The sequence below is a fragment of the Lissotriton vulgaris genome, chromosome 3_2 (genome assembly GCF_964263255.1).
Source record: "Lissotriton vulgaris chromosome 3_2, aLisVul1.2, whole genome shotgun sequence".
Lineage (NCBI taxonomy): Eukaryota > Metazoa > Chordata > Amphibia > Caudata > Salamandridae > Lissotriton > Lissotriton vulgaris.
The window spans coordinates 266,792,360-266,816,995 of NC_141690.1; the positions used below are offsets into that span (position 1 = coordinate 266,792,360).

The 24,636-nt window shown below is 47.2% G+C and overlaps 1 protein-coding gene across 3 annotated transcripts in view; it reads left to right on the forward strand.

Moving 5' to 3' along the window:
* Nucleotides 1–24,636, forward strand: part of LOC147725650 (ATP-dependent RNA helicase homolog DQX1-like) — a 324,707-nt gene that overhangs the window by 261,299 nt on the left and 38,772 nt on the right. For all 3 annotated transcript variants that reach the window (XM_086964334.1, XM_086964335.1, XM_086964336.1), the window contains exons 7-10: nt 6,333–6,491; nt 9,405–9,596; nt 12,531–12,656; nt 20,141–20,331. In XM_086964334.1, coding sequence (XP_086820460.1) covers nt 6,333–6,491; nt 9,405–9,596; nt 12,531–12,656; nt 20,141–20,331 — 668 coding nt within the window. The remainder of the gene's footprint in view (nt 1–6,332; nt 6,492–9,404; nt 9,597–12,530; nt 12,657–20,140; nt 20,332–24,636) is intronic.

Here is a 24,636-nt window from a genome sequence, read left to right on the forward strand (position 1 = left end):
ACAGTGTCCATTCCCAGAACATACTCCAAGAAGCAGAAACTGCATGTGATATACAGATGAGGGACTGCAGACCGTTGTATACAACATGGCTCATCCTTATCATACCATCTTCCTTTGTCTATCTCTAACCCCTCGTACACGGAGCTCAATCAAACTTCGAGATGGTCTTGACAGTCGTCTTGATGTTCAAACGGCTGGCTAACAAAATGCCCGCACTATTATCTGAAGTTTGAGAGAATTTCCACCAGACCCCGAACCAACACACCATTAGGAGCAAAAGAAAGGTATAGGATGCAAGCACATCCCCTGTTGAAGCAAGCACACCCCCTGTTGAAGCAAGCACACCCCCTGTTGAAGCAGGCACACCCCCTGTTGAAGCGGGCACACCCCCTGTTGAAGCGGGCACACCCGCTGTTGAAGCAGGCACACCCGCTGTTGAAGCAGGCACACCCCCTGTTGAAGCAGGCACGCCCCCTGTTGAAGCAGGCACACCCCCTGTTGAAGCAGACCCACCCCCTGTTGAAGCAGACCCACCCCCTGTTGAAGCAGACCCACCCCCTGTTGAAGCAGGCACGCCCCCTGTTGAAGCAGGCACACCCGCTGTTGAAGCAGGCACACCCGCTGTTGAAGCAGGCACACCCGCTGTTGAAGCAGGCACACCCGCTGTTGAAGCAGGCACACCCGCTGTTGAAGCAGGCACACCCCCTGTTGAAGCAGGCACACCCCCTGTTGAAGCAGGCACACCCCCTGTTGAAGCAGGCACACCCCCTGTTGAAGCAGACACACCCCCTGTTGAAGCAGGCACACCCCCTGTTGAAGCAGGCACACCCCCTGTTGAAGCAGGCACACCCCCTGTTGAAGCAGGCACACCCCCTGTTGAAGCAGGCACACCCCCTGTTGAAGCAGGCACACCCGCTGTTGAAGCAGGCACACCCGCTGTTGAAGCAGGCACACCCGCTGTTGAAGCAGGCACACCCGCTGTTGAAGCAGGCACACCCGCTGTTGAAGCAGGCACACCCCCTGTTGAAGCAGGCACACCCGCTGTTGAAGCAGGCACACCCGCTGTTGAAGCAGGCACACCCGCTGTTGAAGCAGGCACACCCGCTGTTGAAGCAGGCACACCCGCTGTTGAAGCAGGCACACCCGCTGTTGAGGCACACCCCCTGTTGAAGCAGGCACACCCCCTGTTGAAGCAGGCACACCCCCTGTTGAAGCAGGCACACCCGCTGTTGAAGCAGGCACACCCCCTGTTGAAGCAGGCACACCCCCTGTTGAAGCAGGCACACCCCCTGTTGAAGCCGGCATCCCCCCCCACACCCCCCGTTGAAGCCGCCCCCCAGTGGAAACAGGCACATCTCCTGTAGCAAAAGGCTCATCCCCTGTCGAAGAAAGCACACCCCTTGTCGAAGCATGCACACCCCCTGTCGAAGCAGGCACACCCCCTGTTGAAGTAAATTAATCATCTGTTGGAGACTGTAAGAAATTGGGAAACTGGTTAAGAGGGTGAAACTCTATTCCAGCTCAAGCACAATTCTCATAGTAAAGTCACAAGCAAACCCTAAATTAACCTGTGCTCAACCCTCGGATAGCTTGGCGTGGAGCAGTCTGGCTTACTTCAGAGCCCATGAGGTATTTGTGTAACACTTCACTAACACAGTAAAAACACACCAGTTCAGAAAAACAGAGTCCTTTTTAATACACAAAACAAGACACAAATGACAAAAATCCAATCAATAGGCAGGTTTAAAGGTTTCAGTGAAAATAGTGTCACAAAACGACAACTATGGTAATCTGGTCATGCCGGAATGGGACAAAGTTGTAAATTACAAGCTCAGGCTGACTGTCATGGATTGTGGGCTAGCTACCGGGACTTGGTTAGACCTGTTGAACAAGGTACCTTAGGTCCTGTTTGTGGAGAGTTGCTAGGGTCCGTGCTAAGGGCACCTCGTGCAGCTGAGGCGATGCGTCTGTTTCAATATGCTGCGGAGCTGTGATGTAAGGTCCTGTGTCATTATTGAGGTCGACAAGGGCTTGCGATGTGAAGTCCACTGTTGGGATGTGTCACGCAGTGAGGCAATGCGTCCGTTGCGAGGAGCTGTGAAGCTGCGATGTGAGAACCTGAGTCTCCGTCGAGGCCACCATCTACTAGGGAGGTGAGGACCTGCATGGAGAAAGCTTCGCACAGGCGGTGGATCCGATGCGGCTTGAGGGTCAATGCGGAGTCCTTTGCGTCGGGAATAACTGTTGCAGCAGAGGCAATGGATCGGTTCTGCTCGGGTTTGCATGGCAGAGCATAGGAGATGCACCAGTTCTGCTTGTTACAGAGATAGGGTGGCAGAGCACCCTAGGCCCATTTCAAAGGGTCCAGGACTGATCTGGCACCACTTGTCGGGTAGACTCACAGATGGCAAAGTCTAGGTGCTGGGTTCAAGGTTATTGGAGTCTTCTGTTCCTGAGGCTCTAGTCAGGAGGTCAGCCAACTAGCCTTTGGAGTCACTCTGGAGTTCAACAGATGCAGGTCCTTTTCACCCAGGTAGAAGAGCAGCAAGGCAGTAGTGCAGCAGGGCTGTAGCACAGCAGGGCAGCAGTCCAGCAGAGTGGCAGTCCTTTCTGCAGCACAGCAGTCCTTCCTGGCAGAGTATCCGCAGATCCAGAAGTGTACTGAAGAGTTGATGTCGGAGTTCCAACCTCTGAAGGTGGTGGAAGCCGCCCCCTCCCCAAATTATATTAAAACATGTAAATGTAAAAATGTCAACACATAATTGAATTAATGCAAAATATATGTTGGACCTGGCCTCGTGGCATGGTTCCCCCCGTTCCTCAGTGTCCCGTTAGCCCAGCCCTGCACCCCGAAAACCCCTGGTCCTCCTGTTCTCTGTCCGCCCGCTCCCTACACGACCCTACCAACGGACGACCATCCCTGCATGATCCTCCCGGTACCGGGCACCCTGAACGTGCATCACCCCACAGGGCCACCGGCCGCCATTACCCTTCCCGAGGTCCCTGACTCCATAGCCTCGCCCGACCCCGGTACCAGCGAAACTTAGGCCGCAGACGCGCCAGGCCCGGCTGGGGGGTAAAGGGCTTCCTGAGTGAGATCAGACCAAAGAGGTTCGATTGCACCTCCGGCCTCCCCTGGGGGACTGGTTTCTCTCACACCTCTGGCCTTCCCCTGTGGGCTGGTTTCGATCGCACCTCTGGCCTCCCTGAGAACTGGCTCCAGACCCTGCTGGGCGTCTGGGAACCCCCGGACGCATCTGCAAGAGGATCAAAGGGCCAGCCGACAGGACTCTCCGACAACCACCCCCGAGGCATGAGATCTCCGCCTGCGAGGGTCTGTACATCAAAGGGCCACTGCGCTATATCAAGGGCCGCCCAAGAAATAGCGGGCAGTTGTATCCTGGAGAAGAGAGCGCTGCTGATCTGATCGCGGGTCAATCCCTTGAGGAGAAGACTGAACTCTGGAACTTATTGAGCCCTGCTGGCGCTGTCGCGGCTCATTCTCGTGAAGAAGGAACTGGAACCTCGGAGCCCTGCTGACCTCAGCGCAGCTCATCCTTGAAACTCTAAGGACATTCGTTGAACACCCTGAGCCCTGATGACGCCGTCGCGGCTCCTCAAGAACTGACAGACACTCTGTTCACTCTGGATCGAGCCCTGCTGACCTCGTCGCGGCTCGAGGAGAACCCTGGTCCGGCTGGACCATCGGCGCTACCAACACGACCTGGAGCGAGAGGAGTGAGTACAGCAGCTCGTACGACCACCACCACCCGTAACCCCAGGCTCGAGGATTGAGAGCTGTGCGCAGGGTACGCTTCGTACTGGCCTAATATTGAGACTGTCCCGCTTCCCTACTCCTCACAACCAAGACTTTACGATCCCTCGATCGCTTGTAAATAAGTGTTCATTTTGCCTAAAGCTCTACTGTTGATAAAGAACTTGCTTACTGAAACCCACAGTGTGGTGTCCGTTCATAAGTGTGGTGTGAGCTCAGTGTGTACGATCTTAGACCCGGAGTCCTCCCTGGCGAGGACTTCACGTTAGGACTCTGCAGTATTCCTGGGAGAGGAGGGTCACGGGTAGGTCGGGAGAGTATACCCTGACCCCTGAGATCGCCCCTTCTAACAATATACTATAATAAAAAAGTGAATTAATAACACAAGGCATATAGTGGGATTTATGTATTTTTTTATTTATTTTTTACAAAATATTTTAAAGCAATTTCAATAAAATCAATTTAGTTTAAAATACATATCATTTGAACTGTAACTGATACAAATGAGTTGTATACAAATATTTATTTAACTATAAGAATTGGGGATAACATTACCTTAATGAAACAGAAGCAATATTTTAATGGTTTGAATTGTAATTCAACAAATTATAAAATATCTGATAAAAAAATGAAATAAACAAAGGAAAGAGTTACAGTTAGGAAATGTAAAAACAGTAAGCGCAGGAGGAAGGTAACAATTTTTATAAAATTTAATTTCTCTTGCTAAAACGAGAAATGGAATAACTGACTAGGAAAATTATGTGACCGTTGCAAGAATAGAGGTATTGGTTAACCTTACTTTCACAAGGAAAGAAAGGACATGGCAGTAAAAGAAAGGATAGGTTCTGCAACAAAATATTCATCAGGTTTGTAAAAAAAAAAAAATCAAAGTCCACATTTTTCATAGGTTCAGGCCCCAATGAGATGTTGATTTGGGGTTTGCACCAGTATATATCTTTGAATGGGCCAAAAAAAACCTAGTGTACGTCGGTGACCGAAGCGGTACTTACGTTTGTACGACCTAATGCTAATTATTATTATTTTTAAGTTTACAAATATTGGTGCTCAAACACCCTGGCATTGAAAGGTCAACTACAGTTCTCCATGGTTTGTATTTTTCATAAATTTGCCTATAGCCCGTCTTCCTCTGATATGAAGCATATGTCTTCTTAGTCACTTGTGTACATGTGAATCTGAAGCTCCCCCCAGTCACAGCCACCATTGCCCCCCATCTCGCCCCCCCACCCCCCACCCCCCGGCCCAGACGAAGGTTTATTGGTTTATGTTGTGCCTAATGGGCCTGTCAGTAGGTTAAACAGGTGCAGTGTATGGCTATCAAACTAGAAGGAATGTTTGGCACCGCTTTGTTAAATATGTTTGTGTCATTCCCTGACCATTTAACAAGGAGTAATTCATAGAATGTGAATCTATTGGCCAGGTGCTTCCCACGAATAGCGTTAGGGCGCCCATAGTCGCTCCAAGTGCAGGTGCCTAACAAGTGGGAGTCCCTCGTCGGTTTTCAGGATGAGAAGAGGGTCGCTGGCTGGTGACGTCATCGGGGGGCACCTGGAGACTTATAAGGCATCGCAAGAGGAGAGACTGGCCTCTTTTTCTCTCCACCGTGCACCAGCCTGAAGTCTACATCAAATACCCACCCACCCATGGATGGACGAGGAATTGGCGGAATGTATTACAGCAGAAAAAGGGGGTTACCCAAAATTTGGACTGATATACTGAATTTACCCCTTGGAGCAGTGGTTTTTTAGGGCACCGGGCAGGCAGGAGGGAGGACTGACCTGCTGTGGTCCTGGACCTTTCTGCCCTACCCCGGGATGCCCAGAGTGGAATTTTTGGGGGTTTGGCCTGGTGACCGGTACCCCCGCAGAGACAAAGCGCTATGCGGTGCTTTGGTATGTGGAACTGCGGGTATTTCCCACCCCTCTATGTGATGGAGGGGAAGTTGCTGCAAAGTTAAGCCCCGTATGCCCTGGGTTGAGGGCTTGGGCGATGGATATAGAAAAGGGGCCTGCTGGCACTTTTGCATTCCAAAGTGTTGCCAATGGTTTTATTGCTTGCGCAATCCTGGAGATGTTTTGCTGATCTCATGTACACTATTCTCAGAACAAAAATGCTTTGAACTGATTTTACAAGTGCATCCTGAAGTGTTGCTCTGTATTGGGTATAGACAACTGTTTTTAATGCATGTACGATAGTTGAGCTCTTTTGCTAAAGCTCATGTACTGTAACCTCATGACAATGTATGGCCGATCTCACTGTATTCTCATAACAATTATATCATTCGTCACTGAAGCAATGTGACTATGTGAATAAACGGCTACGCCCTTGGTTAAACCACATTAATTGCAATTGGCTATCTCATTGGGAGTTGTTGCAGTGGGGGGGGCGGCACTAAGAGCTGCTGCTCTCGAGCACTGTAGTAACAGGTAAGTAACATTCTATTTCCTGTCTTCGTCACATGCACGTCCTGTGTCCCCCCCCCCCCCCCCCCCACCCCCCCCTGGACTCTGCTAAGTCTTGTCCCTTTTTTATTTCGCAGGCACCTGCTTCAGGTTGTACACTGAGACGTTCTATGACACGTGCATGCCGGACTTCCCTCCTCCGCAGGTGATTGAAGCCAACCTCAGCCACCTGGTGCTGCTGCTGAAGAGGCTGGACATCGCCGACATGGGGCAGTGCGACTTCCTGGACCGGCCAGGTATGTCTGGAGGGCTGGGGGCTGTCCTTGGTTTACATCTGCCCTCTATGTTGAATCAAAGCTCCTCTGAGCACGTCCGAGCCAAGGACTCCACTGTGGTCAGGCTGGACATCGCCGACATGGGGCAGTGTGACTTCCTGGACCGGCCGGGGGCAGGGCTGGGGGCTGTCCCTAGCTCACATTGCCCTCTGTGTTGAATCAAAACTTCTCAGAGCAGGTCTGAGCCAAGGGCTCCACTGTGGTCAGGCTGGGCGGCCGACACTCCAGAGGTTGTAGTCTTCCATCCATTAGAGAGTGAGATCACTGAACATCTCCGGACAAACATGGAACAAGATGGCTGATGTTACATTACTTTTCTTAACTACCTGTTCAGCCTGTCTATTGATGTTTTATTCCTCCCTGTTAAGTAAAGAGCAAACGATGAAAAGTTTCAAACAAATAATTTCTTTGATAGGTTTCTAAAAAGGCCCACGGCCCGTCCAGCTCCCACCAGCCAGTGACCCAGTCAGATCTCGACGTGAAGTAGAAACGGGCAGAAAGGCAATCAGAAGTAAACCTAACCGGGCTCGCGAGTTCCGCTGCCACTTGCTTACATTGCTACACTAACACATGTAAAACAATACAAGGTGCACGTGTATAAACAGTAACAAGTAGCAGAATAACATCCCCTTCCAATTTAACAACCGAAAGAATACTATACAATAATGAATAACAACATTAAAACACTTCTAATGGAAATAAAAGTCCTTGTTACAGAAAGGCACAAACATTTCCAGTAGGAAGAGGTGGTGTCAGTGGAAGAAAACTCAACTGATACATTTTCAGAAACTACAATATTATGTTCCCAACTTTGTGGAAATGTAGAAGGTGTGATGACTGGAGGTACCTGAGAGTCTGACCTCCAAGAGGCATCAAGAGACGTTTGATAACTAGCCTCATCACCGTGATACCCATTGACCGCCAACATCTTACTGTCCACATCAGGTGAAATTGTAATTAAACGCCTCCACCTCCACCACCCTTTCCCCAAACTCAAAGCAGATCCCCTAGAGTTTTGAAATTTTAGCAGGAATCGCGAACTGATTCCCCTTTCGTAACTCTGCTGGGCGTCTCGATGAAAACCTGATCACCAATGTTGAGGCCAGCATCTTTCACACAATGTTTCTTGTCCAGCTTGTCCTTGGGGTGTTTTTGTTGCTTTACAACTTTTGAGACCAACTTTTCTTTAGTGACATGAAAAGTTTCTTGTATTATGTTTGTAATCCAATCAGGACATAAATAAGATTTAGGTAGTCTTTTGCGAAGGAGTATAAGACAAAAAGCCTGTAGTACTATGTGGTGTAACCTGGTATGACCATAATGTATGTTGAAGAAAACCTTCTACGTCAAGCCCACTTGCAAGTGCGGTTTGAGTAGCTTCTTTAATAAATCTATTCACACGTTCGACCAAGCCATTCGAGGTAGGTGAATATAATACAACCTCAAGATGCTTAATGTGAAACGAATCCATAACATTTTTCATTTGCTAGGAGGTGAAATGTGTGCTGTTATCTGTGACAATTTCCCTTGGTGGCCCTTCAATATTAAAAATATTGTTGAAAAACTCGATAAATAAGTCGGTTTTGGGAATGGGTGTGAAATCCAAATAAACAGTCTTGAAAAGTAGTTAGACAGGACTAATTTTTATTTTTAATTTGTGGTAAAACATTCAAATGGCTAGCAAACTCGAGCCAATTTTTTGCCTAACTTCCTCAGGTGACTCGGCCTTGTGAAGAGGAGTTTCATGTGTACTCCAATGTTTATCACAAACCAAACAAGTGGTGCATCCATTGATGAAAGCTAACTAACACTCTCTTATGCTCCCTTCTCTTCTGTCCCTCTGAACAACTTTTTATTAATTTACTTCCTATTAAACCTTTTCATTCGTCTGTATTTTTCCAATACACGCTTGTCCTGTTTTCACAATGGATGACATTGTGTTCTCCATTTTGTGTTCCAACTCTTTTTCAGAGTCTTTCTCTGTTCCAAACGAAGGTTTTGTCTCTGTTACTCTCATCTCCCGCTCTACCTTCCTCCCTGTTTCATGCTCCCCATTGGGTTTCCTCCTACACTCTCTTAATTCTAGCATTTCTATTTCTCTGTCCAATTACCTGCTTCTTCTAATTCTTTTCGCTGTGTTCTCTATCCCTCTGTAGTTTCGCGTCACTCTCTCCTGCTTTTATATTGCTGGCTGGGAAGTTGTTGTCTTTGCTCGCCTTCTCTTGCTTTTTCCAATTTACATTTCTTTATTATTTTCTCTGTGCAATCTATCGTCTTTCTAATTTTCCACCAAACTCTCTTGCTTCAGTCTTGCTGTCCAATGTTTATCTGCTTCTTCTTTTGATTCATCAGTGTCCTCTTGTCTTCTTTACCTGTGTCCTTACATTTTCAGTTGCTTCTGCTGGCCATGGCCTTCTCTCCTATGACCTGCTGCTTGTTATTTTCCCTTAGACTGTAGTCTCACTGGTTTGCCACCACTCTGTTGTTTCTGTCATTCTGAGTTTGAGCTCCTTGCTTTTGTTCTGCTTCTCCTCTTCATTTACCTTTTCTCCTCATTATTCTGTCTGCTGTGTCCGTCTTCCTCCATTCTTTGTTGCTTCTACTATTTGAAGTGCTTGATCTCAACCCTCTTCTCTGATTGTTTACTTCCTTCTTCTTCTTACTCTTTCTGTCCCCTTTAACAAGTCTTCTTCTGATCTCTGTTGCTTCCATCATGCCAAATTTGAACTGCTTGCTTTTGCTCCAATTGCTTTTCTACCTGTCCATTTACCTACCTCCTCTTATTACTTTTACTGTATCCTCTGACATGTCTCTGTCTTCTTATGCTCTCCGTGCAGTCTTGCAGATTTGCTTGTTCTTTCTCGTCTCCTGTAGAGCCAGAGTCCCTAATGCAGGCCCTCGAGGACTTGGACTACCTAGCCGCTTTGGATGATGACGGGAACCTGTCGGAAGTCGGTATCATCATGTCCGAGTTCCCCCTGGACCCCCAGCTGGCCAAGGCCCTCATTGCGTCCTGCGAGTTCGACTGCGTGAACGAGATGCTGACAATCGCTGCCATGCTTACAGGTATGATACACTTTGAGCTCTTGGCATCACGGCCACCCTCTGCACATTTATGCTAATCAATGGTAAAGGTATCCGGCTAGTGGACAGGTGACCTCTAATAGAGCGAGAAAATGAATAAGGCTTCTGCGCTGGGAACCTTTCCGTAGGTAGAACTCCAAGCAGAGATTCTGCAGACAATGATGTGGCCACGCCTCATCTAGTATTAAAATGTTTCCACCACTCTTTTTTGGTCCAGACGTTGATATACTGCTGTTGATGTTAGTTTACAAAATATACTGATTGTCCCTCAATTGCGCCCACTACTCACTGCCTGTAGACCTACTCTGAATTTGAGGTCGTTGGGCACTGCTAAGCTGATTGTGCCTAAGGTTTGTAAGGTACGGTCAGGAGGTAGTTCTTTTGGTTTTCTCGCGGCTAAGGCCTGGAATAACCTACCCATGGAACTGAGGACATAACCATCGGAGACTATGTTTGGAAAAAACGGACAACCTGTCTCCTTCAATCTCCCCCGGGAGGCTGGGAGTAGGCCTTCTTGCATTTGGGGACTAGGATGTGGGGGGGTTGTTTGGGCCAGCTGCCGTGGTCTACGGTGTCCTAGCGCGGGGAAACTCCACTGGAGTAACCAGGAGCCTTGCAAGTTTAATAATAATAATTATAGCCAGAGAAAAAATAAAAAATCACAGGTGCTACAGGGCCCCAAAGAGTGTATCGACCACTGCAGGCATTGTGTGCCGGTGTTCTGTGATCTCCCTCAACCAATATGTCTGACCGCAATAAATAAGGCGAGTTTAGAAGTCAGAAGTAAACCTCCTTCTCAAATTCCATGGTGATACTTACCCGCCTGACCTGCACCATCTGCGTGTAAAGACGGAAGCGCTCCCTGTACTTAACAATTCAAGAGAGTCCGAGATGTCTCTGTAGGATATAAAGATGGCTTCCATAGCCTTTCCTGCCTCCCCTCACTACTTATATACTCAGTTTCTTTCCACTGAAAGCTGTGTGGTTCTACCACCGATAAGAAAAGGGTCTTAACCTGGAGGTGTGCTCTGTCTAGTCAGACATTGTCCTTTGTAGGAGGTCGCGGGTTGGATGGCTGTGGGTGGAGGTGCTTCCTGACTACGGTGACAACGGTACTCTCTCTCTCGGGCACCTATGTGAAGAGTAGCATTCTCTCCATAGGACAGAGTCCTACCCAGTAGTAAGGAGCTTTCTCTGACCCGTGACACCCCGGCGGGCTTCGGAGTGCCTCAGTTCAAGGCTGTCAAAGATGAACAGTCTCTCAGCTGAAGGGTCCACAACCAAGAAGAGTGGCAGACATGGACTCCACCTCACCATGCCCTTTTGTGATCGAGAGTGCATGATCCCTTGTGTTAGGCACGGCCAGATGGAGGAAGGCACGCTGCGCTGGGGCTCCTTGGGCAGTTCTGCAGGCACTGTCAGCTGCTGTGTGTCTGCCGAGTGCTCACCGCCCTTATTCAAACATTCATGAGACGCTGTGTCTAAAGAGCAACTTGGAGGAGGAACCACCCCAAAACCGTGAACCATCCTGGGAGCAAGCAGACCTGGAGCCGGAGCCCCCACATGACCTGCAGCGGCAGGTACTGACGCTCCCTCCCACATAGAAGGTCTGGATACGAAGCATAGCTCCTCCTTACAACCCATGTATGGGAGGAGCTATGAGTGTAAGACAGATTCTTGAGTTTGGCCCAGTGCCCTCCTTACAGTGCTTCCTGGTGGCAGGATCCAGATTCATCTTTGCAGTGTTGAGCAGTAGTCGATGGGCGGATTCTGCATCATGGACAATGATCCCAAAGTTCATGTGGCTTCATCTTGACTTTGTCTTGTTTCTCTATGTTCCTATTTATTGTGTCTTGTGTAACTTTATGGTAGAATCCTTTTGCTGTCAGCGATTAAAAGTTCTTTGGCTGTTGCCTCTGTTTTTATTACTCTACCTCTTGGTTAAAGCGGACAGGCACCTATATAGATGGTTTTGGCGTTTTCTGAATTTTTGTAAAACATTTTTTTAGAATTTAACATTTGACTTCCGTGTCTTGACTTTGTGACGAGCCCGCTCACGGTTGGAATAAGTCGGCTTTTGTGCACAGCCTCCATTTGGACCATGCACTGACAACTGTGTGACTTGCTAGGGATCAAAGTAATTATGGTAACAGACTAGTTAGTTCATACTTCACATGTAGCATCCTTATTCAAGTCTCGTCCCTGAAGACCCTAGGCCATGCACAAGGCATGAATCATGCTTGCTGGCCAGAATCAGTGAAGACCCCAGCCCACACACAAGGCATGGATCATGTACATGCAGGCCAGACTCCGTGAAGACCCCAGGCCAAGCACAAGGCATGAATCGTGCAGGCAGGCCAGAATCCGTGGAGACCCAAGCCCATGCACAAGGCATGAATCATGCGTGCAGGCCAGACTCTGTGAAGACCCCAAACCTTGTGGCCATGAGTTGTTGATGCTCTATAGTGCTGGATGAGTTCTGCTGTAGGTCACCTAGATGGGTGAATATGGATGCGTGCTGCTATAAGATACATATACAGTTAATTATGGACGTATTCTAGAATAAGCTATAAATAAGGGTGAATGTTTTCTTCTGTAAGTCACTTATATGGTTGTGCATGGGTTCTTTCTATAGATCATAGACTCTGGTGGCCAGGGCATTGGTGATGATGTCACTGCAGAATGTTTAGGACATTTGCATTCAGTGCTCTTGATTTATCTGGTGCTTTGAGATGCAGGAAAGCACAGGATGTTTTCAGACATATCTAGTAATAAAAACATAAAACCTTCTTGGGGGAAGACCGAAGCTTCTCTTGAAATACATTATATTTGTTTAGAAATGTTCCAAACTAACTGTTTGTCTTCTTACTAATATATGAATGCTTCTCTTAAGATTTTCTTTTCTCCAATCCTCAGCTTCTTCGTGTTTTGTGACGCCGCCCCCGCGGTTAGAGGAAACTGCCTTAACACACCGTCGAATGCTGCTTCATCCGGATGGAGATCACTTTACGCTAATTAATGTTTTCCATGCCTTCAAGCAACGTAAGTCGATACATATTCTAGAAATGAATGTGTTTTTATTAGCAGTTGAGTCCGGCTTTTTTCTTTCTAATTGTAATGAGCCGTGGGTGTTGAATTTCACTTTTATTTTATACTGCCTACATCACACGGGAATAGACGGGCCATTTACCTGCATTTAGAAATGTTGTAGTCCACAGGATAGTCTGCAGATATTAAGAAGTCTGTTAGACATAGGGCTATATGAGTTCCCACTCTATTGAGGGAGGACGTCAAAAATATGTTAAAGGACATGGTACAGGAGGGCATTATTAATCCCACTGAACAGCCTGATGGTTATAGCCGATTAGAGTTCCAAAAAAAACAGGGCAGCGGCCTGAGATTCTGCGTCAAACTGTGATGCTTTAATCAGAACATTGTAATGGACAGTTTTCCTCTCCCCAATATTCGGGTCATTGTTCTAATATTGAAGGGTGTTTAGTACTTCTCCAGCTTAGACCTGAGGAGTGATTACCACAAGATCAGATTGTACGAGGATTCCAATCCACTGACAACTTTCATCATCACGGAAGGTGTATTCCAGTTCACCAGCGTCTGTCAGAAGATGATGCTGGGGATTTCTTGGGAGAAATCTACTTTTAGGATGATGTCTTGGTGTAAGGGAGCTCCATTGACCAGCACAAAGCCACCTTAAAACAAGTATTTGACAAACTGGAGAGGAGTGGAATGACCTACCGTTTAGACTCTTGGAGATGCCAACCGGGTGAGGGCCATTAGGGATCTGCCCAACTTTTCTCACCTTCGATGACAGTGCTCTAGACGCTGGTGCTGTCCTTTTACGGTATCAGTGTTTGAAAAGACCATTGCTTTTGTTTTCTGCTGCCTTTCAGATTCTGAGAGAAACTGCTCCGTCAATGAGCGGGAGGTGTTGGCAGCTGTTTGGGAAGCTGAGCATTTTCTGACTCACATCTGTGGTTTGAAAGCTGCGTTCAGAACTGACCACAAGCTGTTAAAGTCCTTCTCCCTGATGGGGTGGTAAATGGGTCTGCAAGATTTGGGAGGTTTGCTGCTAGCCTTTAAGAGTGTAGTGCAGTGATGGGAAAATAGCTTAGAGGATTCACTCTCCAGGCTGCCTTTGGATCATCTGACGTTGAATTTGTCCTCTGAATCTAGAAGTAGTTGTCATTGTTGTGATGGAGCCATTCAGAAGGGAGAATGGTTGGATGCCATAGAGAGATTTTTTTTTTCACAGACAGGTTGTGCAGTTGCAGTGCGGTTGACCAAGAAAGGTGGATTTAGAGGAAAAAGCATTCCCGCTAGATTTAGACCCTATTTGAAAGTGTTGAATGAGTTAACTGTCAGTTCGGATGTAGCCTTGATGCATGGTGACAGTCTTGTGCTTCCTGCGTCATTATAGAAAAGGCTGTTTTTTTTAGCCAAAGGAGGGCACTTGGGACAGATCCCTGACCAAGAGTAGACAGACTGACAAGTTTTGGTGGCCTTCTTTTGATGACCAGGTAACTAAGAAAGTTACAAGGGGAGGAAAGTTTGAATGTGGGTGGAGGGTATATGGAGGATCCTGGTTAACCATGCCAGATCTGCTTGGACTTTATTTGGTCCTTAATTCTTTTCCAGGAGACTTGCTCTTTGCAGCCGTATTTTTGGGTGTCTACAGCAAGTGGTTGGAAGTGGAAGAGCAGGCCTATCCAGTTGCATTTTAGTGACAATAGCACACAGTTGGTGTCCCGAGAAATGAAGGACTTCTTGTTGAGTTGCAGTATTAAACCGCGCTACACAGCTCCGTACAGTCCAACCAATGTCCTAGTTGAAAGAGATAGCAGGCTAGTGAAGTGGACCCTTGAAATGACATTGAAAGGCAACTTGAATGTGGGATGGACTACATTAGACATGGTATTGGTGCTATGTACTAGTCAGTGCTATCGAAGGGCGAATCCCTTTCTTCTCTATGAGGGAAGAAAAGGCAACACAGAGCAGATCCCAGTCTAGCTTAAGGAGACCGGGTCTGCTGTGAGACTCAGAGTATCTCGCCTACAAGTTGCTGATCAGTTGAACTTTGGGTCAGAGTCTAAGTGGGAAGGGTTGGGCAGAGACTCAATACCTCGGGGTCCATTTAAGGTTAAGGCTGTTAGGAGATTGTATGTTAAACTGGTTAATGTCCAGAAAGAGCACCAACATGGTGTGGTCTCTTATTAGGTGGCCTTTACCTTGCAGGTTGTGTCTTGAGGGGTTTGATGACCGCAGCAGCATGTGTTTCTATTTGATGATGAAATGTCAGGTAAATGTGGCCCAATATCTGGCGAGTCCAGCGATCCTGGTTACTTCGCAAACAGTGTGTGAGAGCTGGAAATGCTGGCTCCCATCATGGGTTTGAGGTAGCCAGATATGGTCTGTCGTCTTTGCCTTCTAGTGTTGACAAAAAGGGGTGGGACACTCATCTGAGAGGTACTGTGTGGTTCTGTGACTATGTAACTGATGTTCTGACTGTAATTGGATGAATACATTGTTTGTCCTTGGTTCCGGCTTATTCTTCTGTTCTCCAGTCAATTTGGCCTCCTCTTATTTATATTTCATTGCTTCGGTCTTTTCTGCTTTCTCCTGTGATCAATCCTGCACCCCTTCACCTCATCATGGAAATCCATGGACCGCTCTGAGTTCATGGACACGTTGAACAACACCCTTCCCCTATCAGGCGAAGACCTGGAGGTTGACGAGAGGGCACTGTCCTCCTGGCTCCTCCACGCAGCAGATCTGTTCGCCCCCTCTGTATACTTGTCTAACATTAGAGGTAATGATGCCCACAAATGGTTCACTCAGGAACTTAGAGCACTTAAATTAGGGGTACGACAGAAAGAAAGACAGTGGAGAGCCACTTATTCCTCACAGGATAGGGAAATTTTCTGCGTCACTAGGAAAAAATATCAAAAAATTTTAAGCCAACACAAACTAAACTACTTTTCCACAAAAATGTTATCTTCATCTAATAAGTCCAAAGACATTTTTAATATAGTCAATGAACTCTGTGACAACGACAGGACAGCCCCCTCAATAGCTCCCACGCAGAAGCTATGTGATTCCCTGAATAACTTTTTCAGAGAAAAAATTGTCACTATTAAATCGAGCATTGCTAGTTCCCCAACGTCACTTCCTCTGGATGACGCCTTTTATAATCCCTCTGTACTAGATGCCTTCCCGGCCATCGATGGTAAAACCTTTTCTTCACTTTTGGCGAGGGTAAAGTCCGGATCCCCAAACGATATCTGCCCCCCCCACATCTTCTCTGAAATAGGTCAGACTATCCCTCAGGGTATCCTACCCCTACTAGACAAATCATTGGCCCAGGGCAGGGTACCTACTGGTTTCAAACACGCCCTGCTAATCCCTCTGATAAAAAAACCAGGTCTGGACCCCTGGGACTCATCAAATTATCGTCCCATATCCCTGTTGCCGTTTTTATCCAAGATATTGGAGGCTCACGTCTCCAATTGTCTTTCCAACTTTGTGGAAACCACTGGGTTTCTGGAGCCCAATCAAGCTGGGTTCCGTCCAGGCCATTCGACCGAGACGGTAACCCTGGCAGTCCAGAACACACTTCGGTGTAACGCAGACAGGGACGTCCACCAGGCACCGGTACTCCTTGACCTGTCTGCTGCATTCGACACGGTCGACTACACCATTTTGGTCGGCCGTGTCGGGCAGGCAGGCCTCAGAGGTGCTGCCCTGAGCTGGGTGGAATCATTTTTGTCTGACCGGACTCAAGCAGTGAGACTGGGCACCTTCACAGCCCCTAGAATTAAGAACGACTGCGGTGTCCCTCAGGGCTCTTCCCTGTCCCCCCTTTTATTTAATTTATATTTGCGTCCCCTCTTGTACTCCTTGAGGAAATTCAAAGTGTGGATCTTTAACTACGCAGATGATCTGCAATTGATTTTCCCCCTAGGCTCGCCTGACGCTGTTACTGAGTTTAGGGAGGTCATGGCTCACATCCAGAGGTGGATGGGCCTTAACCACCTAAAACTCAACCCAGGCAAGACTGAACTGATCTTGCCTGGGAAGAGTGAACACAGCTGGGGACCTCAATTTTGGCCTCCGGAGATGGGAAATCCCCCTTCCAAATCCCGCACGGTCAAGAGCCTTGGAGTCACCTTTAGTGAAGACCTCTCTTTGAAAAGTCAGGTAGGGACAGTAGTCTCCGCATGCTTCTTTCAGCTGCGCAAGATTAGAAAGATTGCCCATCTCCTAACCCATTCTGCCCTGATACAGGTGACCATCGCCCTTGTGCTGTCAAGGCTGGACTACTCAAATAGTTTATATTTGGGTCTTCCAGCCGGGCAGCTCAAGAGGCTGCAGCTAGTTCAAAATCAGGCGGCCAGGCTGATCTGTGGGCTTCCTAAATGGCAGTCCATCAGGCCAGGCCTGGCAGATCTGCATTGGCTGCCGATAGCCCAGAGGGCGGCTTTTAAAACCGGCTGCATTATCTTCAGGGCACTACAAGGCAAGGGCCCCAAATTTATCATTAACTTACTTGCCAGATATGTCCCCTCTCGCAACCTTCGTTCCAGTCACAAAAGCCTGCTCACGGAGCCTGTTGTTAGGAAACAACGTCAGGGCGGCAGCTCCTTTCACTTTCTTGCTGCCTCCCTCTGGAACTCCCTGCCAGCTTCTTTAAGGTCACACGAGGATATTCTGGCCTTTAGACCAGCCTTTAAGACCTGGCTCTTTAGGGAAGCCTATCCTTAGATGTTCCAAGCTGTCCTCCTGTTGTTGTGTTGTGTTTCTGAAAACTTCCTACAGCGCCATGAAGCCTACGGGCGTACGTGCGCTCTACAAGTCAAATTTAACATAACATAACATCATTGTTGCAGTACAACTTGATTTGCTACTCATTACCCCTGTTTTCAGTTATTGATCCTTTATCTGTTTAAAGGGAAAGTATGTGTTGTGGGTTAATCTTGTGGAACACCTATGGCAGTTCTTCTTGTTGCTCTGGGATCTGTATTTCAGTTGGTCTGGGGATGCTTGGCAGAGATGCACCGTCATAGTCTGACTTTAATAAATATTCCTGTGGAAACTTACCTGACACCTGGATTGCTTCACTACATAAGGCAACACAAGTGCATGCTTAGAGAGATTAGTAAACAGCAATATGTCTTTGTGAAAGGCTGAAATATCCAAACAACTGGTGCTTCCTAAACAGAAAAGCCATAAATCGGCAGACATTTGTTGCATCAGCTGCCTGGGCGTAGTTCGCAAAGTTTTGCTACTCGTAACTTCTCAAAGTTACAAAAAAACTCTGCGAAGTTCCGAGAGTGGCGGAGTGCAGTGCGAACTGCAGTTTGTGCTGGTATTCCTACCCGAGCGGCAGCTCGCGCTCGCGAACTTACCGTTCGCAATCTTATTGTTCGCGATCACGGGCCTGGAAAAACTCTGCTGCACATCGCAAAGCGGAGTTTTCTGCACTCCGCGAGCTCTGCGGAGTGCAGAAAACTCCACGAACGGAGCAAAGTTCACCGCCCAGGCCTAGTAAATACATCAAAGAACATACACTGGTTCTCAATAACAAGCTATACATTGTGTGACATCTGCAGTCTAACACAAGGACCTCTTGAGACCCCGTCACCAAAACCTAATAGGAATATAAATTGGACAACGTAACCTTTCACGAAAAGCCATAGCATTGATGCACTCCCAACCAAGCAATGGCAAAACATGAACAACAGCTAGAAACCAGTGGTGGAAGGAGGCCAATCAAGTGGTGGAAGGAGGCCAATCAAAAGCCCTTTGCCTTCCAGTAACTTTTCATTGTACTTTCTGGAAGAATTGGTGACATGAGTTCTTCCAGAAGCTGTGACTGTCTGTAGCCAGTAGTCTTCTTACCAGTTTCTGATACTTCCTCATCCAGTATTGTTAGCAATCTCTGGGTTGTAGCTAATGTTTTGCTGAGCTTATTTGGATATCTGTAATACTATCTACATATAAACACACCACAAATCCAACTGTATTCTGGACCAGTGTAGCTTCCCCCCAAATAATGAATGAGAAACAGACTCTTGAATGTTTGGGATGAAATCCATCAAATATCAGACAACAGATCGTTCTTCGTGATGATCCTTATTGATCTGTTTGCTGCCTTTGTCACTGTCACTTCATTCCACAGCCAATCTCACTGACCAAAAGCCCACTTCTCCTTCACATTAACGAAATCCTATAATGGCCCTTGTACACTCCCACCACCTCTTAATGCTATCCTATTCCAACAATACTCAAATGTTCCTGAGAGTAACACCGGCGGAAAACCAACTCCGTGATGTCCCTAATCACTGGATGAGCCCAACAGGTAAAGCTTAGTTGCTCCAAGACTTAAATCTTCATCCTGGGACCACCTCACTTTCTCACGATTGTCATCCTGTGTCCACCTTCTATCTACTTAAGTGAGGAATCTAAGCCCTTCCTTGGATGTTGACCAAAGCTCAAACTCTAAATCCGGGGCTGTATTCAGATCAGCCTCATGCCATAAACACTGCCCCAAAAACATAACCTTGCATGCGCCCTGAAGCCCCCTCCGGTCACATCTTTTGTAAATTCCTGCGTAGAATGCTGCAACCCTTTCTACTATGGCTTGCCCTCTTACCAAGTCATAAGTTTTTAAAAAGCTCAAAATCCTGTGTGGCTGAGAAACCTCTGTAAAATTGCCATGACCACAGCAATCTCAAGTGATTCCCATGAGTGATATGATCACTACCACATCTCCTCAGGATCCCCATAAGGAACTAAAAAATCCAGAGTGGTCTGGCCATTCTTCGTGGCCAGACCCTTCCTCTGGGACAGCATTCATCCACACCTACAGAACTCGAACAATCTCCTTGCATTCAGAACACAATTGAAAACATTTCTGCTAAACCCCCACACTCCATCCCCCCCACCGCCTCGGGCCACCTCAAATTTTTTGTCCAGGCTGAATCAAAACAGGGGTGCCAGATAGTGCCACATTGGTTTTGAGAGAGTACACACGGGCTGATTAGAAATGTGTTTGTGAATCAAAGCACTTTCTATCTCTGTGCCAACCAGAACGATCTTCCCGAAACCACTGTATCTTCCTCTCCGATTGTAAACTTTCTAATCAAATCCACACAAGTTGCCGTGGAATAGGTATGGCCCTGCCTTCTATGTAAGTCTCAGCGTGGGTCTCCTCTGAACATATTACTGTTCCTTTTGGGCACACCTCATATTTGTATAGGATGCGGGTGCCATAGATTTATTTTGTCAGGGTTGACGTCCCTTGATCCTGTATTTGAGCACCCTGCGATATGTTGGTCCATATGAATAATGTAAAGGCCAAAACTATAGATCTTAGAATCTAAAGGGCAATTGGCTAAAAGGCAGGGGCTGACTGAACATGCCCCAATCATGGTGGTGGTTTTAGCTGCTGTAAATAGTAGAATTCCAGTAATAAACGAGTGGTACTAAACGTCTGCTGCCCCTCTCTACAGACAATGACGACGAGGCTTGGTGTGCAAAGAACTTTCTGAGCTACTCCGCCTTGAAGCTTGCAGACGTGGTGCGGGCGGAGCTGCTGGAGGTCATGCAGAGGATTGAGCTGCCCATCTCCCCTCCAGCATTCGGCACAGCTGAGAACATCCAGAACGTCAAAAGGGCCTTGATTTCGGGCTATTTCCTCAAGGTAGGAGAAGAGATTTTTCTAAATGGGCTCATAGATGCCACACCCCTCTTGCCCTCCATGGATGTCGCACAAAGCATTTTCCTTTACTTTCCTTTGCCCACACCTTTACTGAGTGAGTTATTAATGGGCTTGCATTACTTTTTATGTAGGTGTTTTCAGTATTGTGAATGTACGACCACTGTACGTGAATTGTTGTAAGACATTTCACCATGGAGAAGACCATTCAGGAGTGACAGTGAGAGTAAAGGTGAGGTGTATTGTGTGTGTTTGAAACCAGATGGGAAGCTAATCTAAAACGGGGGTGTTGGAACATGGATTATTGGTAGGGGCAAATGAAGGTCTGCCACTGGCAAGTAGGCCACTAATAGTCTAGGGCTCAGAATAGGACTTAGAAAAATATTTCCATGCTTAACCCTTGGTACAGTGGCTGCGAGCAAACAGGCTTAACTTCAAAGACAGGTATGTACAGCATTTTAAAACACCAATTCAGTAAATAATTAAGATACAACACATAATAAAAATCCAACACCAATTTATAAAAATAGGAAATATTTTTATTTTAAAATTACACCAAAACGACAAAAATCCAATGTAGGGAGCCGGAGATATGAATTTTTAAAGATGTATCACTTTATAGCACTTAGAAACTTATAGCACCCTATTGGGACATCTGGTCGCAATAGACTGGCTCAAAGTTTCAAGCCGACCGCGATGGAGCCCTGAGCGGCTACCAATCATGGTAGGTCCCGGTCACAGTTTTTACCTTCAGACATAGAACGATTCTGGATCTTTTTCTCACGGGGTCCCTTTTGATGCTCTTCACTAGGCCGGATTCGGTGAGGGTTCGTCAGCCTCGGATATCTTCTACTCCCGGTCAAACTCTGGACGTCGGACCTACGGAGCTTTTAGCGGAACGAACCTGGATGGCTTGGCGGGCTCGCGGGTGATGGCAGGTGGCTTGGCTGGCCAGGTTAAGTCGGTCCACCTATGCAGCTTTTTTTCAAAGTTGCTTCGAAGTTCTCAAAACTTCTGGAACTTCTTCCTGAAGTTCCCCAAGGGGTCCCTAAGGGTCTCAAACTCCCTCCAAGGGTCTGGAAGCTCCAAGATTGTCCTTGAAAGTTGAGGACTTCAGTTCCCACAATGCACTTGAAGAAAACCCTTACAAATCCACTGGTCGTTCTCCAGGTTGAGGATCCTTGGTGGTGATGCTCCAGGTGAGCTCTGATAACCTGTAGCTTGTAGGGAGTCCATTCTTAGTTCCTTTACAGCAAGGTAATCCACAGGGATGTAGTTTCAGCTTGTGCAGTCTTCAGAGGGCACGCTTTAAAGTTTTGCACCCCAACTTCCCAGCATGGCAACGTCTTGCTTTCTTAAGTTTCAATATGCAAATCTGAGAAACTCTGCCCCTCTCAGATACTTATGCAAGTTCTCTGGGTCAAGCAGGAGGTCACTCCTGACCAGTGGGAGCAGGGCAACTCCCCAAGGATATGACCACATCCTGTAGAGTGTGATTTTATTTTGTCCCAGAGTGCACTAAATCCTCCAAATTCATAATGGCTGATTTTCCAGCAGGGAGGTAAGAGCTGGCTAAACGCACCCCTAAGATGGCTACTTTCCAAAGCCTCTGCCACCCGGCATCTGTGCATTCCATCCATAAGCCTAGCTCTTACTTTGGGTCAAAAGAGTGAAGTTGTAAATGACACTCCCGTCCTCTTCTCTTTGAAGATCATGGTTTACGACTCCTCCCCCTGCTATGGCATTCCTGTGTAGTAGCACACTGCCCTCCCAACAGAGCTGGTTAACCCCAGGGGGATCTTTATCACCTCTGCAAGGCAGCCTGGCTAATTCACTTAACTCTGACCACTCAGGACAAAGCAATGGAAGGCTGAATCTGGACTTACAAACGAGAAAGTCTTATAATTTCTTGTCTGTACATTTTAGGAGAAATTCAACAATATGATATTGTTGGATTCATCACTACCATTCTGGGAAGTCTTTGAATGGAACGTCTATCATTCTCCTATCAGGAGTTATTAGTTACTATCGTCATGCCATGTTAACCTATGTGGCATGGGATTTGCAATGGGAAAAATAACTTGGGCCATTTTTCCAGCACTAGGGCTTAAAAAAACGTACTTTATAAGTACTTTGCTTATATCTACAGAACTCCTCCCTGTGGCTCAACATGTCCATTTTAAAGCCCTTATTATTGTACATAGAGCTCTCCACGGATCTGGGCTGGCCTATCCTAGGAGATGCTTTAGTTTTTACGTCCCCCGAAGACAATTGCGTTCTGCTTCACAGCGGCTCTCAGTGATATCCCGCTTTCGCCTTGCTCGGATGGGGGCAGTTCGTTATCTTTTAAGGCAGCTGAGGCCTGAAATTCCCTTCCATATGAACTGCGGAATACTCAAGACCCCAGGCTGTTTAAGAAGCAGCTAAAGACCCTGCTCTTTAACTAATTCACAACCGCTCTCCGCTCGGTCCTGTTGGCAGTTGGCAGAGTGTTCCGCGCTGGGACACTCTTGAGTATCCCTGCGCTCTAGAAGTGCTAATAACATAACATAACCTTTAGACTTTCCCCGGTGCCACACTGGATCTAGAATATATAAAACAGTGTTGTTCCTGATGACCGGTAGGTGGTGTCGTGTGTCGTTCCTCCCCAGGGAAGCAACTTCATAGTTGCCAGTTAAGGCTAGACTCAAGTTTAAAGCTTTATGGTTAAGCCCAGAGCAGTATATCTGAAAGGCTCTAGGTATATTCTAATATTCAAAACAAGCTAAAAAGATATTTTCCTTACAGGGCACTTCACTCAGCCAATCAAAAACTGCTGTATGTCCTTAAAGGGTGTAAAACTAGATCTGGTGCAATGTCAAAGAGCGTTTTCTTTCTAGCTCCCACTGTGTGGATTGCTCGACCATCTTACCTTCGGTCTTTTCCGAACCAAAGTCTGTTTGTCGGTGGCCCAGAAAAAGACTTTTACTTTCTATGAAGTTTAACTTTGTTTCTACTACTGGTGTAGAGCCAGGGCGCTTCTAATGCAGCAGCAGTTGCACTTGGCAAATTCATTGATTGATTCACTCCAAGTGATGAACAGAGCTGCAAAAAGCACCACTTCTGCATGCTGATGTCTTGTACTTTCTTTTAAACTTTTTGCTTGTCAATTGACAAGTTGTTTTGTATACATTTTCTCAAAAATCCCGTGTGCAAGGGAACATGTCCTCTCCGAAGACCTGCAGGGTTTAAGCCTTGTCTGTACTCTCTCAAGCAAATGTCTCTGGCAGACCCGCACAATGTATATCTCTGGTGTTTGGGCTTGAGCACGACTCAAAGTTGTGCGAAGAGCGCAGCCTCATGAATCCAAAGGAAATCTGGGAACGCAAAGCTATATGTTGCCAAATCGCTCAAGAATAGCTCTAGAAATCACACAAGCCCCACTCCTGCTTGACATTGAGTGATTTGACCCAGTACCACCTTCGTTGCAGAACACTCTTCTGGTAAGTGGAGGTGGCATCACAAGAAGGGTAATCGGGATCTGTTCCCTGTCCACTGCTCTGCCTGAGAGTCGCACAGATGTCCAGTACCTCTCACTCTCGAGCCCGGATACCTGCCAAGAAGTTGATTCAACAGCTGATACAGATGCACCCCGAGTGACTCGGGTCATCGGGGCTGTCGCAACAGATTGGACCCTTTAAAGAGATGATGCCCATCCTTAGCACCTTCCTGGCTCCTTCAAACCTCAAGAATCCATCCTCGTGCAGTCTGTGCCTCCCTACCACATCACTGGTTCCGCACTGGCTACAATACCGATACCCACTCCAGCACCAAAGTTCACACCTTTCTCTTTAACATCAGTGTCCGTCCCCACGCCTTTCAATCATTGTGTCCGACTCCGAGTAGAATTCATCTCAGCCCTGACCAAGCAACACACATCCCGAAACTGCCCGGATGCCCCCGGCCCCATTCAATCCAATTCTGAGAGGACAATGTCTCTTCTGCAGAGCCGTCAGTCTATGCATGTAGTCTGTTAGGGCGATGCTCACATACTCTCTGGGACATGGTCAACACGATCTTGTAGTTGCTGAAGAATTTCGGGCCTTTGTGGCTCAAAGCAGTAGGATCTTCATGATGCAACCAAATACATACTATGTTCACGACTAGCCACCACTGAGCGGGCAGAGCAATTGGAACTAGCATGGTGATGCGGCTTCTAATGTGAATGAGATCCACAGGCTTTTCTTGAGACACTTAGGCATCACTCATGACAATTCCTCTCGACAGGTCACGCCTGTTTATCGAGTAGGA